Genomic DNA, 25,346 nt, shown 5'->3' with positions numbered 1-25,346 from the left:
CCATACGCCCAGCGGTTGCTAGGCTACCGCGGGCCGTTACGCCGGCGCGGAATGATGACGTACTCACTTCTTCCGGTCTCCCGCGTCTCTCTCCAGCCCGAGCCAGGTCAGTGGGGATCCGGGGCTGACTCTCCCCGGGCTCTGCGCGGCGAGGCCGGGGGTGGGCCCTTCTGGAGGTGGGCTGGGGCCTCGCACCCCCCGGAACTACCCTCTGCCCTGCCGTGGCGGCCCGATGGCCGTGGGAGCGGGGGCCTCTCCAAGGTGGGCTGGGGTTGGAAGAAGCGGCCTGGTAGTCGCTCTGTGGCCGGAGGCTTTAAGGCACCTGACTCCAACCTTCTTGGAGTTGGCGTCGCCAGGGCCCGTTTTCTCTACGTTCAGGGACCTGGGCCCCAGCTCTCCTGGTACTTCAGGGGTCGTCTGGATTGTCCCTGACCCACGACTCTGCCGTTTTTTTCCTTCCAGCATGATCCGCTGGGCCCCCAGCGCATCCCCTGGAAGAGCCCACTCAACCTGGACGAAGCCTTCGGCAGCCTCAGACCGCCCTTGAGGAGGATGACTGAGACACTATGGGCCACGCGCTGTGTGTCTGCTCTCGGGGAACTGTCATCATTGACAATAAGCGCTACCTCTTCATCCAGAAACTGGGGGAGGGGTGAGTGTTTGGCAATCACTTAGCTAGTAGTCCCCAGCGTTATGGCGATTGAAGGACAGCAGTCTGCACAAGATAGGGGCATAGAAGTATCCTCTTAACATATCCTTTAGCTCACCTGTCAGAGCCTAGCGACACGGTAGTCAGAACAGTGGATTCTGGAGCCAGGCCTCCTGGATCCGCCTTGTGTGACCTTGAAAACCCATGGTTTCTTCATCTGCTGAATGGAGATGATTTTTTTTTTTTTTTTTTTTTTTTTTTTGTCACTGATGGAGTTGTAAGAATTAAATGAGATAATGCATATAAAACATCTCACCCAGTGACTGGTTCACAGCACTTGATAAATGTTGAGTGTTACTCATTTAATATTTATGGAGCGTTTGTCATGTGCAGAGCACTGCCTTATGATCACAGCACCTCAGAGGTTACTGTGTTCCTGCTCTTGAGCCCAAAGTGTAAAATCGTCACACTCCTCTTGAAGCCACATCTTGGGAGGGTTTTTGCCAACTGGGAAAGATACCCCCCCCCCCACCTCTTCCCTCCAGGGAATCCCTAGCAGTATGGGAGATGACCGTGGTCCTTCACTGACCCCTTTGGCCCACAGTGGGTTCAGCTATGTGGACCTAGTGGAAGGGTTACATGATGGACACTTCTACGCCCTGAAGCGGATCCTGTGTCACGAGCAGCAGGATCGGGAGGAGGCCCAACGAGAAGCAGACATGCATCGCCTCTTCCATCACCCCAACATCCTTCGCCTTGTGGCTTATTGTCTGAGAGAGCGGGGCACCAAACATGAAGCCTGGCTGCTGCTACCCTTCTTCAAGGTCAGAAAGTCTCCTGGCAATGGAGGGGCTTGCAACAAAGCCATCTACCAAGGGCTGTGTGAGTAGTCAAGCATGTTAGGAAGCAGACGCCATGTCCTGGGTTTGACCACTTCAGATTTGGGGTTTAGAGGAACCCAGGTGGGAATGTGAGGTGTATAGTGCGTGCAGTGAAAGAGTTGATAGGCTGTGACACAGGGAAGGGATCAGGGTCCAGGATCAGAGGCTCAGAAAACATCTCCAACTGTGGGAAAACTTGTGTTGCAGAGGGGTACGCTGTGGAATGAGATAGAAAGGCTGAAGGACAAAGGCAACTTCTTGACTGAAGATCAAATCCTTCAGCTGCTGCTCGGTATCTGCAGAGGCCTTGAGGCCATTCATGCCAGAGGTTATGCCCACAGGTCAGTGGGAGGGCCGTGCGTATTTACGGGGCAGAAAGGAAGAGCCTCACCAAGAGGATCAAGAGGTCTCTGCTCTCCTCCCAAGGAACAATCCCCATGATTCTTTTGCCCTCAGGGATTCCAGCCTCCCTGTCCAGGGATGCTCATGGGCCATTTCTACTTCCCTACAGGGACCTGAAGCCTACCAATATCTTGCTTGGAGATGAGGGGCAACCGGTTTTAATGGACTTGGGCTCCATGAATCAAGCTTGCATCCATGTGGAGGGCTCCCGCCAGGCTCTGGCACTGCAGGTAACAGAGCGTCCGGCTCCTTTGCCCTCCTGTTCCCCATCCGCAACTTCTTCCGGTGTGTGCCCCAATTTGGTCACATGACTATGACCTGTGCCCCACTTTTGAGTTGTGGTGCCACTGTTCCAGGACTGGGCAGCCCAGAGATGCACCATCTCCTACCGGGCCCCGGAGCTCTTCTCTGTGCAGAGCCACTGTGTCATCGATGAGCGGACCGATGTCTGGGTGAGGAACATGTGGGCGGGAGTATGGCGGGGAGAGGAATGCTACTCTGTACCTGCCGTGAAATAGAGAGGCAGGTCTTTGTTTTCGAGTGCATGGGGCCCCAGGAACTGCATGTGTCCCCATCCCCCTCGACTTCCTTCCTGGGAGCTGTCACTGACACCGTACTCAGTTGCTCAGGAAGTGGTATAATCCCGCGCTTTGAACAGAGTGAGTACAGCTAAGTGTCAGGCCTGAAGGCAGTGGCTAAACGAGGGGTACAGAAGCCTCCAGCTACCTGGTGATTTCTCTGGACCCTGGTTTGGTGTCATGTGGCTGAGGTCAGCATAACCTTTTTAGCTTATGCAGTCACATTTCACTACAGAATTAAGAGGAGAGGTATCCTCCCCATTGGTCCCCTGTCAAAGAATAACCAAGTTGTGCTCAGTCCCTAGGCTGTGTGCTATATGCCATGATGTTTGGGGAGGGCCCATATGACATGGTGTTCCAGAAGGGTGACAGTGTGGCCCTTGCCGTGCAGAACCAACTAAGCATCCCGCACAGTCCCAGGTAAGCAATAAAAGGGCCACCAAACATTTCAGACTGCTCCCAAACATTAGTGGAGTTGGAACCTTCGCACAGGGAACGAGGACTGTCTGGTCACCCTGTCCGCCTCCTTCCACAGGCATTCTTCAGCACTGCGGCAGCTCTTGGCCTCCATGATGACTGTAGACCCCCAGCAGCGTCCTCCCATTCATCTCCTTCTCAGTCAGCTGGAGGCACTGCAACCCCCGGCTTTGGGCCAGCACACCACCCAAATCTGAACAAACCAGTGGCCATGTTGAGGTGGCCCCCGGGCCTTGGAAGGAGGATCCCATCCCCTTATTAGAATCTCCACGTGTTCTCTCCAGGACTGCTGTCTTGCAGTTGGGGGCAGGTGGGTGGGGACAGTCAACTCAGTCTCCTGTCTCTGCTTCTGCTCGCTTATCTCAAAGAGCAACAACTGAACAGGGGGACAGACTGAGTTGGGGTGGACAGGGTTGGGGAATGGGGAAAGGGAAACTGATAGAATCGAGACAGGTTCTGAGCAGGACTACTGAGCTTACATCATGGTCTGCCTCCACATCTGGAAGCAAGAGAATGTATAAATAGAAGAATAAAGTGAAAGCAGCTTGGTGTGGATCTTAGTCTCATTGTTCCTGGAGTGAGAAGAGGTGCCAGGGGCCCAAGGTCTGGTTGACGTTTCCAAGGGAACAGACTGGGAAGAGACACTGGTGTAGCGAAGGGTGGTGGGACTTCGTCATTCCATGTGAGGAGGCAGGTATCCTTACCTTACATCTGGCTAGCCAGGAGCGGGCAGTTCTCCTAGCTTGCCTTGGTCAAACACTTAAAGCTGTTCTGGATTGAGCTGGCCTCTGTGCTAAGAACTGGGACCAGGGCTCCCTAGAAGCACACTCAATTCTTTCCTTCATTCCCAGGAGTGGGTAGCTGAGTCAAAGCAGCCCAGCCGGTTTGCCAGGCACGGGCTCCTGGGTGGAGACACCTGAGGAAGCTTTGGGACAACAACATAACAGGTCTCCCAGCCTCAGCCTGGGGGCAAGGGGAGTGGAGGTGGCAGCCTTGTGGCCCACAGTTTCTCCCAGATGGTTCTAGCTCACACATGGTTAATGATTAATGAGGCCACTTGGTGTGGCAGTATCCAGCTGCCACTTCCTGTCTACTCTGCTGAGTAAACAGGGGCCCTGCCTTTGCTAGGCTGAACTGTTCCCTAGGGAAGGGCACTGCGTCCCTGAATCACCAGGGAGGGGAAGGCAAGGGCAGGGCTGGCATCTCCTGCTCCTGAGATTGAAGCTTCTTTTCTCCCTCCCCCCCGCCCCATGCTCACCCCCATGTGCTGACGTCGATGTGGGTCCTGGGGTGCCTATTAGCAATGCTGGAATTTTCTCCAGGGCCCTGGCAGGAGGCTCCCCCCAGCTAGCATAGAGGCTGAGGCCAGAAAGAGAGCACAAACAGAGAAGAGATGACCTGACTTTTAATGGCACAGCCCTAGGCCCCAGCAATGCAGCAAGAGAGACACTCAGCTGTGCAAAGCTGCTCGGAGGTGCAGTGACACAACTCAAGGAGATCGCCCTTGTCCCCTCCCATCCCCCAAGCTTATGACTAGGCTCCGTGCCCAGGAATTGTGGGCCAGCCCGGCCCCGCTCCCAAGCCCTCATCACGCACAGAGGTGCCTGGGCCAAGCTTCCAGAGTCAGTGAATGCAGAAGCAGCAGGAAGAATAGGGTAGCAGTCTAACTCAAATACAGAAACTGCTGGATTTAAACTTCTACTTGGAAAGGAAATGAGAACTCGTATCTTTTCAACAGCTTGTGGCTGGACAGACAGGTCCGGGATTCAGTCCTCCTTTCCTCTCTACTCTCCTGGGCGCCCCTGGGATCTTACATCAAGGTCCCTGAGGTCACGTTTCCTGGGCCTGGCAAGGACCCCTTGGCAGATCTCACCTTCAGCCATGGAAGGGAAAGGGGTCATGGGCAGCAAAGAATGAGGGCGGCAGCAGAAGCAGTGAAGCAGTGGCAGCGGCAGCAGCACAGAGAGGAAGGCAGCAGAAGCTCAAGCACTCACAGAGGGGACAAGAAACCGTGCAAGGAGACTGTTTATTTCGAAAGGATTTTGCAATAAACATAGTGAATGGGCTCCAGGCAGCTGTTCTATTCTTCTCCCTCATCCTCGTCCTCATAGGAGTCGATGCCCACCTCCTCGTAATCCTTCTCCAGGGCAGCCATATCCTCCCGGGCCTCAGAGAACTCCCCCTCCTCCATGCCCTCGCCCACGTACCAGTGCACAAAGGCCCTCTTGGCATACATCAGGTCGAACTTGTGGTCCAGGCGGGCCCAGGCCTCCGCGATGGCGGTCGTGTTGCTCAGCATGCACACGGCACGCTGCACCTTGGCCAGGTCACCCCCGGGCACCACGGTGGGTGGCTGGTAGTTGATACCAACCTTGAAGCCCGTGGGGCACCAGTCCACGAACTGAATGCTGCGCTTGGTCTTGATGGCGGCGATGGCGGCGTTGACGTCCTTGGGCACCACGTCTCCGCGGTACAGCAGGCAGCAGGCCATGTACTTGCCGTGACGGGGATCGCACTTCACCATCTGGTTGGCAGGCTCGAAGCAGGCATTGGTGATCTCTGCCACGGACAGCTGCTCGTGGTAGGCCTTCTCTGCAGAGATGACCGGTGCATAGGTGGCCAGGGGGAAGTGGATGCGAGGGTAGGGCACCAGGTTGGTCTGGAACTCCGTCAGGTCCACGTTGAGGGCCCCGTCGAAGCGCAGGGAAGCCGTGATGGACGAGACGATCTGGCTGATGAGCCGGTTGAGGTTGGTGTAGGTGGGGCGCTCGATGTCCAGGTTGCGGCGGCAGATGTCATAGATGGCCTCGTTGTCCACCATGAAGGCACAGTCCGAGTGCTCCAGGGTGGTGTGGGTGGTCAGGATGGAGTTGTAGGGCTCCACCACGGCCGTGGACACCTGGGGGGCGGGGTAGATGGAGAACTCCAGCTTGGATTTCTTGCCGTAGTCAACCGAGAGCCGCTCCATCAGGAGTGAGGTGAAGCCTGAGCCGGTGCCCCCTCCGAAGCTGTGGAACACCAGGAAGCCCTGAAGTCCTGTGCACTGGTCAGACTGAAAGGCAGGAAAGAGAAACAGCAATGTAGGTGGGTGAGGGGCCTGAGAAACTCTACCTTCTGGCTCCACAAAAGCCTAAAATCTCTCAGGAGTCAGGGCAGAGACCCAGAGTCTGGAACATGCTCTGGAACACATACAATTAGAGACGACCCCCTGAAATGGATCCTGAAAAAAGACGTTCCTGACCATTAGCATTGTCTGAAAGCTCCCTCCCTTCCATCCCAAATTCTCACCAGCTTGCGGATCCGGTCCAGTACGGGGTCAATGATCTCCTTGCCAATGGTATAGTGACCACGGGCATAGTTGTTGGCGGCATCCTCCTTCCCAGTGATGAGCTGCTCTGGGTGGAAGAGCTGCCGGTATGGGCCATTTCGGATCTCATCTGGAAGGGCACAAACACATCGTTAGGTCACAAACCACAAGGCTGTGCTCAGCAGGGACCTCCCTCCCCCAGTGTGGTAGCTGCGGTCAGATGTATGGAAAAGCTCATCCTTCTGTAAGCCTGTGATACCAGCCTGTGAGAGAAACCCACACCCACCACCCAGCCTGGCCTGCAATCAGCCCGCCTTCTTCAGCTTCAAAGATGGCACAAAGAGTTTGCAGGGCCAGGAAAGCCAGGTCTAGATACCATCTCGCCAGAGAGAAGCTTAGAGTCCCTCTCTGCTCCCCTCAATTCCACCCCATCTTCCTCTCACCAATCACAGTGGGCTCCAGATCCACAAACACTGCCCGTGGCACATGCTTTCCAGCACCGGTTTCACAGAAGAAGGTGGTAAAGGAGTCGTCCCCTCCACCGATGGTCTTATCACTGGGCATCTGCCCATCAGGCTGAATCCCATGTTCCAGGCAGTAGAGCTCCCAACAGGCATTGCCCATCTGGACACCTGCTTGCCCCACATGAACTGAGATGCATTCACGCTGAGGTATAAAGAGAGGGAACACAGCATAAGCCCCACATCTACAGCCCTCACCTCATGAGCTTCTCTCCCACCCTATCACCTACCAGCCAGGATGCTTCAGTTGGCCAAAGTGGACGCCTGGGGCTGAGCAGAAGTGGGAAGAGGCTGGCAGCCTGCCCAGGCTGCCCCACATAGGACTTAACAACTGGGGGCACCCAGTAGGGCAAACCAATCCCTTCAGTCTACTTCCCTGTGAGGACCTTGTCAAGTAAGAGCTGTGGCTCCACATGACCCCGCCACACTCAGAAGACCCTCAGGGAGGACAGAGAGGGTAAGTGCACATGAAAAGCAGGCAGATACTGCAATGACTCTGAGCAAGGACAAGCGACTTTCCAGCCATTTTCAGATTTATACTCCCAAAGCTACCTTTCTCAAGAACCTGAGAAAGGACAGGTTTTCCAGGGCCATGAGTTTATAGCTAGAAGCCCCCCAACTTGACTAATTCTTTGAGGATGAGCAGCTAGAATTTCATATAACCCTCTCCCCCTTTCTTTCCTGTGGGCTGCAGAGGTGTCTCAGACCTCGAGTCTGGCATCAACTGACCACACTGACCGTCAGGGTATCCTCTCCAACACCTTTAAATCCCATCTGGCTCTGGAGATCAATCCCAGCTGGCTCCTCTCCCCACCTCCACCCCCACACTCTGGGTGTCTTCACCACCTTCATCCACCGCGCAGCCCTCACGGAAATAGCAGAGGGTGCAGATGGCAGGCGCGGGCAATAAGGGTTGTGGGCACTGGGGCACCGGCTGCCTTAGGCTCATCCCTGCCAGTCTGAAATTAACCCCTAAAGAGCCAAAGTGGTGCGGCGCAGGGCCCGCGCAGCCTCCCTTCCCAACACCGAAATGGCGGGGTGACGGTTTCCAAACACCCAGAAAAGGAAGCGGAACCTGCGGTGAGGCCCCAGAGGTAACCCGCCTTGCCCTGCGCAGGGTGAGCGCCATCCTGCACCCCCGGTCCCGCAATCGCCCCCCTTCTAGATTCTTTCCAGTTACATCCCAGCCGAAAGCGAAGATTGGATTTCGGCCCCCGTTCCCGGACTATAAATACCACCCCCCTACACACACCTCTTTCCCCTCCCCCCAACCTGGCCTGGGCCCGCGCTCTCGCTCAGCGCCAGCTGTCTCTGCCCGTCCGTTCACTGGGCTCGGGCAGGAGAGGGGCCGACTCGCCTCATGAGGCCGAACCCCATTCCTGCCACCCCTCCTTGGCTCAGAAGCGGGGTGCTGAGTCACGGGGGGGGGGGGAGGGCTGTGGGTAGGAGGGATGCACACACAGTCGGAGGAAAAGGGGATGCTGAACCAAGTAATCTGACCCCCTACCACCTTCTTGTGCTAAGCACGTGTTCGTTCAGTTCCGGGGAGCGGGGGTCGCGGTGGGGGGAGGCCAGAGGCGGAGGGCAGCCCAGGGGGTCTCTCTCATCCGCGGAAAGGGCAGGGAGCGGGACTGCGACTCCCCCCAGGAGGGTTAGGGCACAAATGCTTGGTGGAGCAGGAGGCGATTTCCAGAAGGGCTCCTCTCAGCCTCTCGGCTAGCGAAGAATCCCACTCCACTCCACCCCTCTTCCCCAGCCTCCAAAAGTGGACAGCACGACTCGGTCAAAGTCACCAAGACAGTGGGGGTGGGGGAATGCACAAACCCTCGCACCTCCTCGAGCCCCGGAACGCCGGATGGAGGGTCCGGAGCATCCCGGGAGGGGGGGCCCCCAAGGAGGAGAAGGGCAATAAGGGGACTGGCGCGATCGCGGCGGGGCCGCACTCACCATGGTGAGTCCGGGCGGTGGGTCTCACGTAGAGTCCGGGTGACGGGTCTCGGTGAGAACTGCGCTAGCTGCAGTGCCGCACCGCTCTTATAGGCGGGGGGCGGGGCCCGCGCACTGCGCTCACCCACTAGGGCTGTGCGGCCCGGAGGCCACGCCCCCGAAGGGTAAGCGGCCTCGAGGGGTGGGGCCAGGGAGGGTCCCCTCCCCCTTCCCGGTCTTGGTCTCACCTGTCTCGCCAGGGTTAGGAGTGGCGACCCGGGCTTTAACCCTTCGCTCGAGGTCTTGAGCCGACACTCTGGGCTCCGGATCTCCGCTGCAGGGACGCAGGGCATGGTGCCAGGGCGCATCTCGCCAGCACCTGAGTCATGCGGGCGCCCATCGCCCAGGTGTCCTGACTTAGGCCGGGTGCTGTACAGGCTGTCCTTGCGAGGTGGCTGCAGCCAGACTTCGCCCGTGCCCTCCCCGCCCCGCCTCCCCGGAGGCTCCGGCCAGTCCCGGGGGAACCCTTTGCAGCTGCACACGGCCTGCTGGTCCTCGGCCTGGACGGCTGGCCTTCGCCAACGCCCGTGGGCGGCCGAGGACCAAGAGCTGCACAGCCTGAGCCCCAGGGTGCGGATCCCTTAGAGTACCCCACGGAGCCAACCCCCGCAGCCTGCCTGCGAGGGCCGACCCCAGGAATCTGCCGCGGCTCGCCGGCTGGCCTCCGGTCTGTGGCCCCGTCATCAGCGCCGTCACTATTAGTGAGCCCTCTCCACCGCCACCTGCCCGCTTCCCTGCGGCCAGAACCGCCGGAGCTCTGGACTGAAGACGGAGCTTCAGAACGCCGGAGCTCTGGACGTGGATTCCTGTCCTGACTGCCCTGTGTGACCTTGGGCAGGTGACCTCACCTCACCGAGTCCTTGGCGTATTCATTGGCGAAAAGGAGACGCTGATTCCGCGCTGACGGCGTTATTGTGAGGAATCAAAATGTTTGTTGACTCTGAAGAGGAAAAAAGAAAATGGAGATTTTGATATGGTGCCTGATTTCGACTTTCCCATCTTCTCCTGTTCCTAGGCCATGGCCAGGATCTGTGACCTGCGTCTTAACGCCTTTAACGCTCAGGCAGAGGCCTCCACGGAAGCTATTCCTTCTTCCCCCATTCCATCTCCATTTCTTGTGGGAATGGGCTTTTCGATCTACTTCTGCTTTCCCTTACATGCCATACATTCTCTAGCTGTCTCCCTTCACTGGGGAAATCATCAGGAAATGTCCCCTGTGCCCATTGGAATGTCCAGAAGGAACCTGCCTCTCAGGCTAATCGTTTGGAAGAGATTGACCTGCCTCACCTACCACAGTGTTTCCTTAGGGCCAGAGCTGTCTGACGGGACAGCACAGTAGGATAAAAAACTAGCAATGGCAACTTCCTACCTACAAAATAGCTAATTGGCACCTTACTTAGGAAAAGCATGGAAGGGAACACAGTCAAGTATGACCAGGTCTCTTTTCCCGATAGACTTGCCACCAAGGCTCATTCATAAAAATGAAAAGTGGCAAGGGGATATAGTGAGGCTGCTTTGAGAAACCGGCTCATTGTCTCTACGGAGACCCTTGGTGATTACAGAACGTATGGTCTCCTTCAGACCTTCCCTGACCCTCCTTTTCTCTTGCGCACCCCCACCCCAGCAGAGTGAGTATTGTGAAAGACCTGAGCTCTCTTAGGCAACACCCTAAACTTCTTTGACCTTCACGTTCAGGTTCTTCCTTTGTGAAACAGGGATAACAACTTCAGATCGTGAGGACCGACCAGATGAATTTAGGGATGTGTACATACACAGCAAAGTGCAGTGGAAACGGCTATCTGGATTCTTAGAGCATCTTATTCATTTACTTTAGTGCGCATAGCATATCATGCTGCAGTTATTCGTGTACATGTCTGTCTTCCAGGTTGTAAACTCATTCCAGGTAAGGATTGTATCTTCTTTATTCATCTTTGTGTCCCTGGTTCCTAGGATGTCATGGGGGTAAGCATTTGTTAAATGTGTGTCAGAGGAGTTGCTTCACTTCAGAGATGGGAGTGAAACTAGGGTAGAATTCTTAAGAAGCCAGAAGTTTCAAACTGGCAGTCTGGAGGCCAAGTTCCCTCTCAGAATTGTTTTGTCTGGTCCTCACGGTGTTAATCCTCGTAGCATTTAGAATATGAGAAAAATCAGGAATTGTCTTTGTGTTGGAGCATCCCCAAGACCATCCCCATGTCAGGAGATTTACTAGAAGGACTCACAGGACTCAGGACATCAAGTTGTACTCCCAGCTAAGGTCAACCAACAACAGTGATGTAGGAAGGCTACACAGCTGGATTAGGAGGGGAAAAGACACAAGTGGAATCTGAAGGAACCTATACCCTCTCCCTCCCAGGAGGGCTCACGCAGCATGTTCTTTCTCCAAGATGAAAACAGAGCAACATTTTCCTGCAGTGTTTCTGCCCAAGGAAGCCTGTTAGAGACTCAGCAATCAAGGTTTATGGTGAGGGCTGGTCACAGAGACGCCTCTGCTTTGCACGTACCAAAATTCCAGACTCCTAGAAGGAAAGCAGTTGTTCAGTATCAGCCATGTTCTTTACACACTGTCTAGGCTCAGCGAACCATCCTGATCAGACCATCATCGACTGGGAGCACTCTAAAGAGCCAAGTTCCCAGACACCAGCCAAAGCCAAGTTTACAAGTTACTTATTTGTTTATTACTTACTTACTTACTTCCTGGGGCAGGGAGTGTACAGAGAGAGAGAGGGAAAGCAAGAATCCCAAGCAGGCTCCTTGCTGACGCAGGGCTCGAACTCATGAACCGTGAAATCATGACCTGATGACCTGAGCCAAAATTGAGAGTAGGAGGCTTAACCCACTGAGCCACTCAGATGCCCCACAAGCAGACCTTTCTAAGGAGCAGTCTCAACCTGCTGTGTTAACTCTTTCTGCACAGTCGTATAAAAATCCAGATGTCTAGCTTATCTTGAAAAGAATTGGAAGATCTGGCTGTATCAGGCCTGCATTCCTATATAGCAACTGAGATAGGCAGAATAATAGTCCCCCAAAGATGTCCACATTGTAATACCTGGAACCTGTGACTATATTACCTTATGTAGCAAAGAACTGCAAATGTGATTCAGGTAAAGATCTTGAGATTATTCTAGATTTTCTGGGTGGGCCCAATATAATCACAAAGATCTTAAAAAATTTTTTTTTAATGTTTATTCATTTTTGAGAGACAGAGAGAGGCAGAGAATGAGTGGGGGAGGGGCAGAGAGAGAGGGAGAGATAGAATCAGAGGCAGGCTCCAGATCTGAGCTGTCAGCACAGAGCCCCGTGCAGGGCTTGAACTCACAGACTGTGACATCATGACCTGAGCTGAAGTCAGACACTTAACCAACTGAGCCACCCAGACGCCCTGTCACAAAGCTCTTTATAAGTGGAAGAGGGGGGTCAGAGTCAGGGAAGGAGAGGTCAGGATCAGAGGTCAAAGTGATGTGATTGTTGGCTTTCAAGATGGAAGGAAGCCATGAGTCAAGGAATATGGCAGCCTGTAGAACAAGGAAAAAGCAAGGAACAGATTCTCCTCTAGAATCTCTAGAAGGAGGGCAACTCTGCCAACACCTTTTTATACCTAAATAGGTTCTGGTATTAATTCCAGTGGGGGTGGGGATGGGGAGGGCTTCCCCATACAGCACCAAACAATTCTCAGACACCAGCAGGGTGCCTTAAGAATTCAACTCATTCTGGCACCATCTACCCAGAGATAGCATCAGATTCTACATGTAGAGGGTTTGGTCCTACACGACTGCACCTCCAGCACCCTTGTTGTTAGCTGGGCTTCTGACCCACTGGCTATAAATTAGAGGTTTCCATGAGCTCCTCTTGGGTTCAATTAATTTTCTAGAATGGCTAACAGAGCTCAGAGAGACATTTCACTTACTGTATCATTCGTCTGTTATAAAAGGATATAAATCAGGAATGGCCAAATGAAGGAGATGCATAAGGCAAGGTATGGGGAAAAGACCAGGAGTTTCCATGCCCTTTCCAGGCATGCCACTCTCCCAGGACTTCCATGTGTTCACCAACCTGGAAGCTCTCCAAACCCCATCCCTTTGGATTTGTATGGAGGCTTCATTACATAAGCATGGTTGATGGAATCATTGACCATTAGTGTTTGCACTCAATCTCCAGCCCCTCTCCCCTCTGGGGAGGTGGAAAGGGGACTGAAAGTTCCAGCTCTTTAACAAGTGGTTGGATCCCTGGCAACCAGCCCCCAACCTTAGGTGCTTTCCCCAAAGTCATCTCATTACCATAACAAAAGACACCTTTATCCCTCTGAACACTTAAGAAATTCCAAGGGTTTTAGGAGCTGTGAGTCAGGAATCCTAGACAAAGACCAAACATATATGAGGAATATATTTTGGTCATCTGAATAACCAAATATATATTTTTATAAATCACAATATTGCAATCCCCATAAGACCTATTTTGGACTTCTGATCTCCAGAACTGTAAGATAATACATTTGTATTATGTTAAGCTACTAAGTTTGTAGCAATTTGTTACAACAGCAGTAGGAAACAAGTAGGGCAACAAATGGAGCTGGGCGGTGGCCACCTTCTTAGGATGGACAGCAAGCTGCTTCAAATCACCCAGTCCACCGTTTACCATCATATGCTCAACTGTAACATATTTATGTTATCCTGGCTCTTGTAGCAAGGAGTTTACAACCCCTGAGTAGGCCTTTTGGCAGGGAAAATGGAGAAGACAAGGCTGCTGGGAGAAATGTCCAAGGCATGTTAGTGGAATATAGATTCTGCTTCTGACTCTGTGTGTGTGTGTGTGTGTAGACGTTCATGCACATGTGCACATGACTGTGAGTATGTATGTATCTCCTGAATTAGGGCCATAATGTCTGGGTGGGTGTACAGGTAATAATCTGTATTACTAGATTGAAAACTTAGACATTCACATACATGTACAGAATCCAACAGATGATACCAGGCACTTCATTTTTCCAGTTGAATCACCGCTTTGTCCATCTACCCTACAAAGGTGTCCAGCAGACCACTCTCTCTTTGGATCTCTCTTCCTCTTCCCCTGCCCATTGTTAGGTCCATCTTTTCTAACCCCTTCCCAGAGTCTCACCTCCATCTTGGAGCAGTGCAGCAAGGTCCTCAAAGTTTAAAATATCTCCGCCAATTCCATCTGGAAAAGATGGAACTGAGCCTTAGTGCACATCCTTCCATTTTCTTCACACTGGAGCATCTATTGGCTGCCCACAGCACAATCTTTCCAAAGGGGATATCTCCATGTCTTCTCTCCTTTTCACTGTCCACTGGTTCACGTGCTTTACTGAGATGTTCTTGCCAAAATCCCTAGTAACTTCCAACTGACCAAAGCCAAAGGTCATGTTTCTACATCTTTCTCAGCCTCTCACCAGCGTTCGAGACCGTCGATCCTTCCTTTCTCCTTGAAGCACTTTCTTCTTGGCTTCAGTGACATGCCCCTCTCCTGATTTTTCCCTGGCCTGTCCTTCTTGATGGCCTCTGATGGCTTACCCCTAACAGGTGTTTCCCACAGCTCAGTCCCAGGCTCTCTCTTTTCTTCATTTGTTTTTCTTCCTGAAGGAGCAATTATTGAAGGTAGATGATGTGAATATGGGCTTTTATTATATTATCTCAACTTTCAGGTGTATTTGAGTGTCCTTAATAAAAAGTTACTGTAACATTTTAAGGCTATTCAAAAAGGAATAGAACTAGAGTATATACATTCCCAAACCATAGAGAAAGAATAGAATAGAAAGAAATACCACCCATGAGCTGATAATTCTCAAATTTATACATTCATTTCAGACTCTGAATTTCAGACTCAGGTGCTTATTTATTTTATTTATTTATTTATTTATTTTTTACATTACCACTTGAAAGCCTGTTAGACATCTCCAACGTAACTTACGTTGAATTTCAGACTCAGGTGCTTATTTGTTTTATTTTATTTTATTTTTTTTACATTACCACTTGAAAGCCTGTTAGACATCTCCAACGGAACACATTCAAAGTAGAACTCTCGATGTCCTACCCTCACCCTGCTCCCTGCCAAACCTGCTTCTGTCCTAGGTTTTCAAGTCTTCTACCCACATGCTTAAGTTAAAAACCTAAATACTTGTTGAAGAAATTAAGATAGGGATTGCTTCTCATTTTATAACTCAGATACATTAGTATAATTAAAAATCTCAGTCTCTTCAGTCTGTTGTACCTAAGACCCTTTTCCCCGGCCTACCTTTAGGACAGTTTTCTTTCCAGAGTTGGTGACACTTATGTTGACTCTTGAGATGCCCGACTTTGAAAGCCAGTTGGGAAGCTGAAGTGTTCGACAAGAGAATTTGGGGCCCAGTGGGCCCTCTGGGCCCCAAATCCCTCCTTCTGGATAATAATTCCTGAGGTCTATGGCTTCATGGATCAACCCAGAGTAGGCAGAGCTTGCTTACATTTGCAGTGTTGGCTGGCTGCGTCTTCTTTCTGGGGATCTTGGCCTCTTAATTCCAGGTGGCAGAGAGAAGACTGCAGTCCACAGCCAAAACCAGAGTTAGCTATCTTGATATTGTGTCACTCCCTGGCATACGGTGGTGAGAAGGACTCTGAAAAAGCCCCCACCTCAAAATAACTCCCCCACCGTTTGCCACAGTGACTGAAATTTCACACTGGCAACTGCTTCGTGGATAAAGTTGCAAGATAAAATTCTTTAATTCGCGAAATCTGGCATTCCTATTCTTGGCCATGGTTGCTAATTGAAAGAATGACTGCAGAGACACAGTGTGGTTTCCAGGCAGCATTAGAGTCCATTTGAGGTTAGTGGTCATACGTTTGAAGTCTGGTTCTGGGTTTTTCTGCAGCCGCTGTTTAGCTGGGTCAGTACAGGCACAGAGTTGGTGAAGAACCAGGGTTGTGGTTTAGTCCAACGAGGATGCTGAAGCTGGGGGAGGTAAGGGAGTGCTCCTGACTGACTGTGGAACTTAAGATGGAAAGGAAGGCAATAAAGACACAGGAGGGGGATGAGGGACAGTGAAAACTCTGCCTTGTGGAAAGGGAAGAAGCAGTGAGCCTGAGTCACAGATGAATTTTAATTCCACCACTAATTAACCCCCATGTGACCTTGGGCAAGAGGGAAGAGGCTTCCATTTCCTTTTCTTCATCAGGGGAATGGGGGGCCCACCTCCCTTACCTCATAGAGCTGTGGAGGGACTCAAAGGAGATAAGGGGTGAAGCTACCTTAAGAGCCACAAAGCAGCATACAAAGGTGAGAGATTAGCATGTGTATTTCGTAAGTTCTGCCTGAGGCCACAGGGAGACTCCAGCGGAGGGGGGGGGGGGGGGGGGAGGGAATGAGGCCAGGCAAGGCCTGCAGCAACTTGTCTGGAATAGGGAGAGAGCCTGACAAGTAGCCCTGAGCCCCTGCTCCTTCCTCCTTTTGCTTTCCCTGGGGAGGAGAACAGCATTTCTAGACTAAGCACTTAAGAAAGTTTGTCTTGTTTCATCCTTACAACACTACCTCTCCCCATTCTACAGATGGGAAAACTGAGGCGGAAGAAGATGTTAAATGCTAGAGATGGCCCTAAGACTGAGCTCTCCTTCCCTCTGTCCTAAAACATTCCAAGTTTCCACCAGAAGGCCCTGAGGCTTGATCTCTGGCCCTAGGACTCATTATTTCTGGTTCAGTGCACTCTTTTTAGCCCCACCCACATTCCACTTCCTGCCTTCACCCACCCCAGGGGTGGCAGTGCTGCTAGAGCTCAGGGGGGTTGATTTCTGAATCCTCTCCCACCTGTGCCAGCCAGCTGAGCCACCAGGAAATGGGACTGTGTGACTGACCAGCAGACACTGTGTACCCGGGGGCCTGGGTACCTGTGTGGGGTGACCAGCTGAACCCCTCCTCTGCTCACCCCCTCACCTTGCTGCCCTGTTTGAGCCCATGCCCAGCGCTTGGTAACCAAGTCAACGGTTACCCTCCTGGGGCCCTCCTGCCCTCCTGGGGCCGTTTGTAACATACCCCCTGAGAGCCGACCAGAGACCATAAAGAAGCCGGTGGGTCTGGCAGTGGATCTCTCACAGACCCACATCTGCTTCCCATCAAGCAGCAGACAGACAGACAACCCTAGCCAGCCCCCAGCCAGGCAGCATGGTGAGCAGGGGTAGGGGGCTGGGCATGCAAGTGAGGGTCCTAGTGGACCCAGGTGGGTGATGTGAGGTTCCCTTGGTGAGGCCAGGTTTGCCTGGCCACAGTGTGGGGGCAGGTGAGGTGGAGAGAGGGAAAGAGACTTCCAGATGTGAGTGTGGTCCCCCAGGTGTGTTGGTATGTGAGAGCACATGAAGGGTGGAGGACATGTCTCTAAGCCTCTATTCAGGAGCTGGGCTGCTGCGGGGCTCCAAATTTAGGGGTAGGGAGTGTGGGGTAAGCAAGACTGGAGCAGAAAGTGTAGGCACTTTTCCAGAAACCTGAAGTATCACAGCAGATTCACTGTTGGCCTCTAATCCCACCTCGCAGCTCTTGGGACACATCCTCATGGCCCTGTTCATCTGATGCATCTGACCTGACCCCTCATTTCAGTAGAGAGAGTGAGGAGGAGGGGGGAAAGGGAGGGTGCTCCCACTTACGGAGAGCTGGCTGTACATGGGGCTTCTTTGATATCTTTTGCCAGGGTCCCCAGCAGGAAGGGTAGAAGAACAGTTAAGAGCATGGTTGGAACGAAACTGTCCCCACTCTGAATGTTAGGGGTTTTGCTCATGACCTAGAGCTAGTCGCTTAACCTCCCCGAGAGTCAGTTTCCTTATGTGCAAAATGGCATAAAGATAGTACCTACCTACAGCGGTTGTTGTGCAAATTAAATGAGATAGTGTATGTTGAGCGCTTAGCACAGTGCCTGGCACATAATTAATGCTTAGCGTAGGGGGACTAAATGACATAATGAAAAGGCTGCCGGGTAAGAGGTCGTACTATTTTTACATCCAAGGAAAGGGCTTAGAGCAGCTGAAGAGAAGTAACTTGTCTGAGCTCATAGAGGGAAGGGGGTTTGACACAAAGTCTATGGGATTCCAGGGATTGAGTTTTTTGTCCCAAACCTGTTGCCCCACAGTAAGGGGCGTCGTTCCCAGCATCTCAAGTAAAGGTCAGAGTTGCTTTGCGTGGGCCAGCAGTCAAGGGAGCCAAGATGGTGTCTGACTTTGTAGACAGAGCCTGGGCAGGCTCAAAGTTGCAGCAGCCGGTGCTGGCCTTGCCAGGGAATTGGTAAACCCTGTCAGCACCCCCTCCTGGATGTGCGGATTTCTGTGAGTCCTGTGTCCCTAAATCCCTACATCCCAGCTTAATTCATTACCTTCTCTTACTAGACAGCAGGGACTGAGGGTGGGAGTTGGTAGGGGACCCAACATGTATGGTGCCCGTCCCCCCCCCCGTATGTGTCATGAAATGAGCCAGCAACTTGTATGCATTCTTTCATTTAATCCCCATAGTAATTCTAGGAGGGGGCTCTTATTACTGTCCCAATTCATGAGATAGGGGGACACCCACAGAGAGGTGAAGATTCTTGCTCAAGGCAGGTAGAGAAGTAGTGATGATGTTTGGATTAATCCCAGTCATCTTAAAAATCATCAAAAGTTAAATCATATTTAAAAAGTCAGAGAACGGGCACCTGGGTGGCTCAGTCGGTTAAATGTCCGACTTCGGCTCAGGTCACGATCTCATAGTTTGTGAATTCGAGCCCCGCCCGCGTCAGGCTCTGTGCTGACAGCTCAGTGCCTGGAGTCTGCTTCAGATTCCGTGTCTCCCTCTCTCTCTGCCCCTCCCCTGCTCACGCTGTCTCTCTCTCTCAAAAATGAATTATTTAAAAAGTCAGAGAAGTATTAAATTTATGGATAAAGCATCCTCCTTAAAAATTATGAAATATTCCAGATACTCAGGAAGGCAGAAAAAATAATAAATACCTGTAACCCGGCCTAAGAAATAGAATCTCTCTCCAAACTGCGTTCACCTCCCTCTTCTACCAGAGGGAACCATTATTCCAAATTTAGTGTTAATATTTCCTCTTGCTTTCTTTATTTTTGTAATACACACACACTACGAGAATATACAGCAAAGTGTACATTTATCTGTAAATGATGCACGGTATTGTTTTACGCATTAAAGGTTTTTATCAATAGTATCCGCTTGTATGATTCTTCCTTACCCTGCTTTTCTTTTCCGGTAAGAAATTTTTTGATAAGATTCTTTCTGGTAGTTCATCCATTTTCACTTCTGAATCATTCTTTATCCATTTTCTGCTGTGGAAGGACATTTAATTGGCCTCTGTTGCTGTGGTGCCGTGATTGTTCTCGTACCTGTTTTTGTCAACCTGTGTGAGAATTTCTCTAGAGCAAGAGCATCATCCGCTTTCCTAGATATTGCCAAATTTTTCTCCAAAAGAGATGTGATGCACGTTAGGCTTCTACCAACAGTTTAAGGGTTCCCATTTCTCCACATCCTCCACATGGTTCGGCCTTAAAGCTTCGGTGAATCTGATGGATGTGCTCATTTTGGTTTGTTTTTTTTTTTTTACAGAGAGAGACAGAGCATGAACGGGGGAGGGTCAGAGAGAGGGAGACACAGAATCTGAAACAGGCTCCAGGCTCCGAGCCGTCAGCACAGAGCCCGATGCGGGGCTCGAACTCACGGACCGCAAGATCATGACCTGAGCCAAAGTCGGCCGCCTAACCAACTGAGCCACCCAGGCACCCCCTCATTTTGTTTTTAAGGCCTGTGGTAATTACTTCTCAAGCAGAGCATGAAGGCATACTCTGGTATCCCACCTGCCACACTGTTATATATCTGTTAGTGTATGAAACTCTCCCTTCCCTGGACAGTGGGCTACTGAGGGCCAGTGTATTAGATGCCATGCGTCTCCAGTGTCAGCCCAGCATCAGGAACATACTAGAGGCCCAAATGTTTGATGGAGTGAGAGGGTCAAACCTTCTTGATTCTCATGAGGCTCCCCAGGAAGGGCAGTGACCTTTTGGATTTCCGGGACCAAGCACCTTATCCCAGTCCTGCTTTGGGGGCCAAGAGTTCTTTGACCACCAGCCTAGAATCATGTGGGAAAGACTTTTTCCCCAGCCCCACTCCACTCCAGAACTGTGCACACCCAAGAGAGGAAAGGACAGCACACCCCCTTCCGTTTCAGGACCACTTTTCCCTTCCTTACTGGCCTTTCTAGCTGTAACACGATTCTAGAGTTCTTCCTGCTTTCAACACCTCCCCCTGGCCTCTGATCCCTGAAACCTCTGATCTTGTTTCTCTCACCAAGGGTCCTTAATTTCTTTCTGAGCATGGGTGGATTGACTATCATGCTCTGCCAGACTCATCTGACCCCCCTCAACACTCCTCACGATGCTTAGTCACTGAGCAAGAAAGACTATATAATCTTGGAACTGCCCACATCTGCTTCCTTTGTGGGTTTTGGCCCCCAGCCCCCTGAGCCTGTTGATCCTCAAAGCCATCAGTAAAGGCTTAGACACGGGAGGTGGGGCAAGGAGAGTAGAGTCCAGGAACCTTTGTTCTCAGCCAGAGAACCACTCAAGAAAGGATTGCAGGTGGGAACTGTATCCAGGCATGGCAGGTTTCTCTCTGCTAAGAGTGTTCTCTGCCCTTTGCCCGTTCAGCGTGAGTGCATTTCAGTCCATGTGGGGGCAGGCTGGCGTGCAGATTGGCAATGCCTGCTGGGAGCTCTACTGCCTGGAGCATGGGATCCAACCAGATGGGCAGACGCCCAGTGACAAGACCATCGGTGGAGGGGCTGACTCCTTCAATGCCTTCTTTAGTGAAACTGGGGCTGGAAAGCACGTGCCCCAGGGAAGTGTTCGTGGATCTGGAGCCCAGTGTGATTGGTGAGTGATGATCAGTCCCTGCCACATATGTCACCTTGTCCTGGGTACCACAGCGAGTCCTCCGAAACTGGAGCACTAGAATTTGTAGTTCCCAGCTGCAGCAGCCAATTAAACTACAGATCTGCTGCCACTCAGCTCCAGAGTCTCAAGGTTGCTCCACATCCCTCACATCCCTTTCCTTTTTATTGAGGAATACTAAAAGTCAAGGGCAATAGCAGCAGCCTGAATGGGGCTCCTCTAGGGTAGGCCTTGGGGCCTAGTGACCCGGCCCCTTCTGGGAACTTTGGGGAGCCAGGCTGCAAGGGAAGGAGGGGTGTCTAAAACTCTGCCCATTACAGACAAGGTTCAGATGGGCACATACCGCCAGCTCTTCCATCCAGAGAAGCTCATCACCTGCAAGGAAGACGCTGCCAATAGCTATGCCCGAGGTCACTAACACCACTGGAAAAGAGCTCATTGACCTGGTACCAGACCGAATTCGGAAGCCAGTGAGTGAAGGGCTTAGGGCTGGATTTCTGTAGTGAAGGGATCTGAACACCAGACAGGAAGAGGAGCTTCAGCCCTTGAGAGAGCTTCCTCCATGAGTTTTAAAGATGCAGGATCAGGACCAGTGAGGAGGGGCATTCCACTCTGATCAGGGGAAACAGGTTGTAGGCTCCAGACTAAAGCCAGATGTCCTCTTTACCTCCTATGGCAACTGGTCCAGGCTGGGCAGAGTGGCCACCAAAGGCAAACATGTCCACGGGCTGCCTGGCCAAGCTATGGAGGTCCACGGGCATTCCCAGAATATCACCTTGTATGGCAGGGATGTGGGCAGAAGGCCCTGTGAAAAACAGGGATCCAAATAATCTTGGCCCAAGGCTTTGAGAATGACTTTGGCCTCCACAGAGGATGGGGATCGGGTTCCTAGATTATTGATCTCAGTAAGGAAGCCCTCCAGAAACATGTGAAATTAAGTCAGGGGTAAACAGGTATGAAGCTGGGCAGGGTTGGCAAGTTATGATCACAAAAGTGACTATGTCATGAGATTCAAGAGAGCTGTGTGCGGGCACCTTGGGAGGTTGTAGAAAGAAAGAAGAACAAGAGAGAGAGGGGGCCCTCCCTATGAGGATCTATTTTGTGCATTTGGAAAAATCTTCCAAGGATTTAATGCATTTTGGGGGGGAATTTGAAACGGCAATGACTTGGCTCTTTCCTTTCCATCAGCTTCCTGGCCCACATTTCTCTTCCCCTTGCCCTTTCAGTCTGACCAGTGCACAGGACTTCAGGGCTTCCTGGTGTTCCACAGCTTCGGAGGGGGCACCGGCTCAGGCTTCACCTCACTCCTGATGGAGCGGCTCTCGGTTGACTACGGCAAGAAATCCAAGCTGGAGTTCTCCATCTACCCCGCCCCCCAGGTGTCCACGGCCGTGGTGGAGCCCTACAACTCCATCCTGACCACCCACACCACCCTGGAGCACTCGGACTGTGCCTTCATGGTGGACAACGAGGCCATCTATGACATCTGCCGCCGCAACCTGGACATCGAGCACCCCACCTACACCAACCTCAACCGGCTCATCAGCCAGATCGTCTCGTCCATCACGGCTTCCCTGCGCTTCGACGGGGCCCTCAACGTGGACCTGACGGAGTTCCAGACCAACCTGGTGCCCTACCCTCGCATCCACTTCCCCCTGGCCACCTATGCACCGGTCATCTCTGCAGAGAAGGCCTACCACGAGCAGCTGTCCGTGGCAGAGATCACCAATGCCTGCTTCGAGCCTGCCAACCAGATGGTGAAGTGCGATCCCCGTCACGGCAAGTACATGGCCTGCTGCCTGCTGTACCGCGGAGACGTGGTGCCCAAGGACGTCAACGCCGCCATCGCCGCCATCAAGACCAAGCGCAGCATTCAGTTCGTGGACTGGTGCCCCACGGGCTTCAAGGTTGGTATCAACTACCAGCCACCCACCGTGGTGCCCGGGGGTGACCTGGCCAAGGTGCAGCGTGCCGTGTGCATGCTGAGCAACACGACCGCCATCGCGGAGGCCTGGGCCCGCCTGGACCACAAGTTCGACCTGATGTATGCCAAGAGGGCCTTTGTGCACTGGTACGTGGGCGAGGGCATGGAGGAGGGGGAGTTCTCTGAGGCCCGGGAGGATATGGCTGCCCTGGAGAAGGATTACGAGGAGGTGGGCATGATAGTGTGGAAGGGGAGGGAGGGGAAGAGGAGGGGCATGAATACTAGGGGATTCCTGTGTGTCTGCCGTAATTAAAGGACCGTGGGCTTACTGTCGCACGAGGGTCTTTTTTCTCTCGGGGAAAAAAGAGAGAGGTAAGAAGGCTGGGATCTCTGCCTGGGTTCCCCAGAAAGCAGACCTGGTTCCAGATTTTATTAAAGAGGCAATTCCAGGAAGCAGATTGGGGGCCAAGGAGAGTAAAGCAGAGAAGGAGGCAGAATTCATCCTAGAGAAGATGCAGCCGAATAAATGGCATCTCAGAATCATTCCTTGGGTGGGTGGGGGGGGGACAGGAGAGGGGGTGTGGGTGGGGAAATTCATGCACCTGCTCCCTTCCTCCATTGGTCAAGCCTTCACCCCATCAAGCATGAACTCCCCTGCACTTGTGAGGTTGCACACACTTGGTCTGTAGCGTCACCAGGGAAACCCTGGTCAGGAGGTAATTGAAGTTGGTCCCAGGCACACAGGGCTGCAACCAGAGCCTGGTGAGACCAGGAGGGTCCGAAGTGGTGACTTGGAGGAGTCTGACACAGCTGGGGCTCACTAGGCCTCCCTGCAGATTGAAGGTTTGTCTCTTTCAGGCAGGAGGTTTGGGTCCAGAAGATCCAGAAGGTGGCATTAGGGCCGAACAGTGGCATGGTGGCAGCAACAGTGGGGAAATGATTGTGTGTGTGTGTGTGTGTGTGTGTGTGTGTGTGTGTGTGTGTTGGCGGGGGGTGGGGGGGCTGACCTCCCTGTAATCTCCGTCAATACTCACCACTTTTTGATAATGACAAGTGACCTTTATTTCAATCCCATGCCTCGTGCTAGGCAAGCCCGCACTTCCAACCAGATGGCTGGCTGTAAAATCTTTATATATGGATTTTCTGTAGCCTCTGCTGGGCTAGAGGAATGATTGAACCATTGGAGGGATTGAAACTAGGGCAGTCCCCACCCCCCATCCCCACCCCCACCCCCAAGAGATTCACTGCTTAGCGTTGGCCTCAGCTCTGTCCTTCCTGCAGCCTCCCTTTCCCAGGATTGGATGCTGGGAAGGCAACTGAAAGATCAGTAGCCCCAGGAAACTGCTAGCAATCCTAGGGCTGGAGGAGCCAAGGGATGAGATGATGGTGTCAGAGCCTTGGAGCTGGGATGCCAGGTGGGAGCTAGAGCCACGGCAGGGCTGCCCAGAGGTGGCAGGAGGGACCAAGGAGGGAGGGACATTTGGACCAGAGCCATGGAGGAGACACAACCACTGCCTGGGGTGCCCCCTGATTTAGAGAGAGGGGGAGAAATACCCTGGCTTTTCCTTCCTCCCGCCCTCAATTTCTGGCTAGAAATCTCCCCCTGTCTGAAACTAGACAGGAGCTAGTTGGCAAGGGGGCCTGGGTCCAAGGGGGTGCAGCCTGTGAGGTACAGAGGAGGGCCGGGGAAGGTGGGGGAAGTGCGTTTCAGAGAAAACAGGCAAACCATGCCTATACCCACCCCAGGTCCAGCATTCAGGGCCTGTGGTGGATTAAAATGGAGTGACTCCTGGCACCCCTCACCTGTCCTTGTCACTCTTGTCCCGATGACTACTCTGTAGTGAGTGGAGGATGGAGTGAAAGCAACAGGGTGGGGAGGAGTTTAGAGAAGCCAAGGGGCATGCCCAGGGCAGCAGTGTTTTCCTTCCAGTTTACGATGATTTGCCCAGGGAGAGCATGTATTCTCAATTCCTCTCTGAGGATTTAAGCATATAGGGGCAGCTCTGTCCTGGGAAGAAAGAGGCCTAAAAGGGTGTGTGTGTGTGTGTGTGTGTGTGTGTGTGTGTGTTAGCCGTGGTGGGAGTAATTTAATTCAGTGGGAGCATTTAGAAGCCCATTTTGGCTGAGTAGCTCAGCTATACCCTCAAATCCACTTTCTTTTTCTTTTTCTTTAAGTCCACTTTTTTCCCTCAAAGGGCTGACTTCAAATCTCTACCTGACTCCCGTGTCTTTCCTTCTCTCAGCTGGTTTCAAACCTGGGAAGAGAAGAGGGGTTATTTCGGGAGCCCTTCAAATCCCAAGAAACATTTGTCATTGATCGAGCACCTACCATGTACCAGGCCCCGTACCCATATCACCTTGTTTAATACTGAGGTAAATACAGTTATATACACTGGACTGGACGCTTCATGAGAACAAGGCTTGTTCTATTCTCAGCATCCAGAATATTTCTGGGTGGACATATTAGGTGACATATGTGTTGAATTGACTTGCTAAGTGAATGCCTGTCTTACAGATGTGGAGACTAAGGCTCAGAGAGGTTATGGGACCTGCCCGAGGGTACTCAGCTGTAAATGGAGGAGTTGGGATTCGAATCCAGGTCAGCCTGGACAGAAGCTTATGCTGCTGTCCTCTCCTTCCTCGGGTGCCCTCCCTGCTCCTCTCCACAGGAGTTCCAGGCACCTCCCCAGAAGCCACCTCTTCTGGGCCTGCCAGGCCTCTAAT

The 25,346-nt window shown here is 52.4% G+C and overlaps 2 protein-coding genes and 1 pseudogene across 6 annotated transcripts; 2 read left to right on the top strand and 1 right to left on the bottom strand.

Annotated features, from left to right (window-relative positions):
* Positions 1 to 19: 19 nt before the first annotated feature.
* STK16 (serine/threonine kinase 16) lies at positions 20 to 3,542 on the top strand. 3 transcript variants are annotated; one of them, XM_060623693.2, is made up of 8 exons: positions 20 to 106; positions 463 to 652; positions 1,254 to 1,473; positions 1,738 to 1,871; positions 2,042 to 2,162; positions 2,289 to 2,384; positions 2,809 to 2,930; positions 3,046 to 3,542. In XM_060623693.2, exons 2-8 carry the CDS (start codon positions 567 to 569, stop codon positions 3,182 to 3,184), a joined length of 918 nt encoding a protein of 305 aa, XP_060479676.1. In that variant the 5' UTR covers positions 20 to 106; positions 463 to 566; the 3' UTR covers positions 3,185 to 3,542. The 3 variants fall into 3 exon arrangements, with proteins under 3 accessions (XP_060479676.1, XP_060479678.1, XP_060479677.1); XM_060623695.2 differs by having other exon boundaries at positions 102 to 176; XM_060623694.2 differs by lacking the exon at positions 20 to 106 and adding an exon at positions 146 to 261.
* Positions 3,543 to 4,994: 1,452 nt separating this feature from the next.
* On the bottom strand, positions 4,995 to 9,209 carry LOC132672060 (tubulin alpha-4A chain). 2 transcript variants are annotated; one of them, XM_078450858.2, is made up of 4 exons: positions 8,990 to 9,209; positions 6,738 to 6,960; positions 6,276 to 6,424; positions 4,995 to 6,039 (listed from the first exon to the last, which is right to left on the bottom strand). In XM_078450858.2, the coding sequence occupies exons 1-4, from the start codon at positions 9,107 to 9,109 to the stop codon at positions 5,068 to 5,070; spliced, it is 1,464 nt and encodes a 487-aa protein (XP_078306984.1). In that variant the 5' UTR covers positions 9,110 to 9,209; the 3' UTR covers positions 4,995 to 5,067. The 2 variants fall into 2 exon arrangements, with proteins under 2 accessions (XP_078306984.1, XP_078306985.1); XM_078450859.2 differs by lacking the exon at positions 8,990 to 9,209 and adding an exon at positions 8,763 to 8,895.
* An 11,250-nt stretch (positions 9,210 to 20,459) lies between these two features.
* LOC132671061 (tubulin alpha-1D chain-like) lies at positions 20,460 to 22,922 on the top strand (annotated as a pseudogene). Its single transcript, XR_013557178.2, has 3 exons — positions 20,460 to 20,680; positions 21,019 to 21,168; positions 21,925 to 22,922. The product of XR_013557178.2 is annotated as a tubulin alpha-1D chain-like (transcript).
* The last annotated feature ends 2,424 nt before the right edge of the window (positions 22,923 to 25,346 follow it).

Source organism: Panthera onca, chromosome C1 (genome assembly GCF_046562875.1).
Source record: "Panthera onca isolate mPanOnc1 chromosome C1, mPanOnc1 haplotype 2, whole genome shotgun sequence".
Taxonomy (NCBI): Eukaryota; Metazoa; Chordata; class Mammalia; order Carnivora; family Felidae; genus Panthera; species Panthera onca.
Note: the sequence above shows the minus strand (reverse complement) of the source record. Positions and strands in the feature narration are given on the sequence as shown.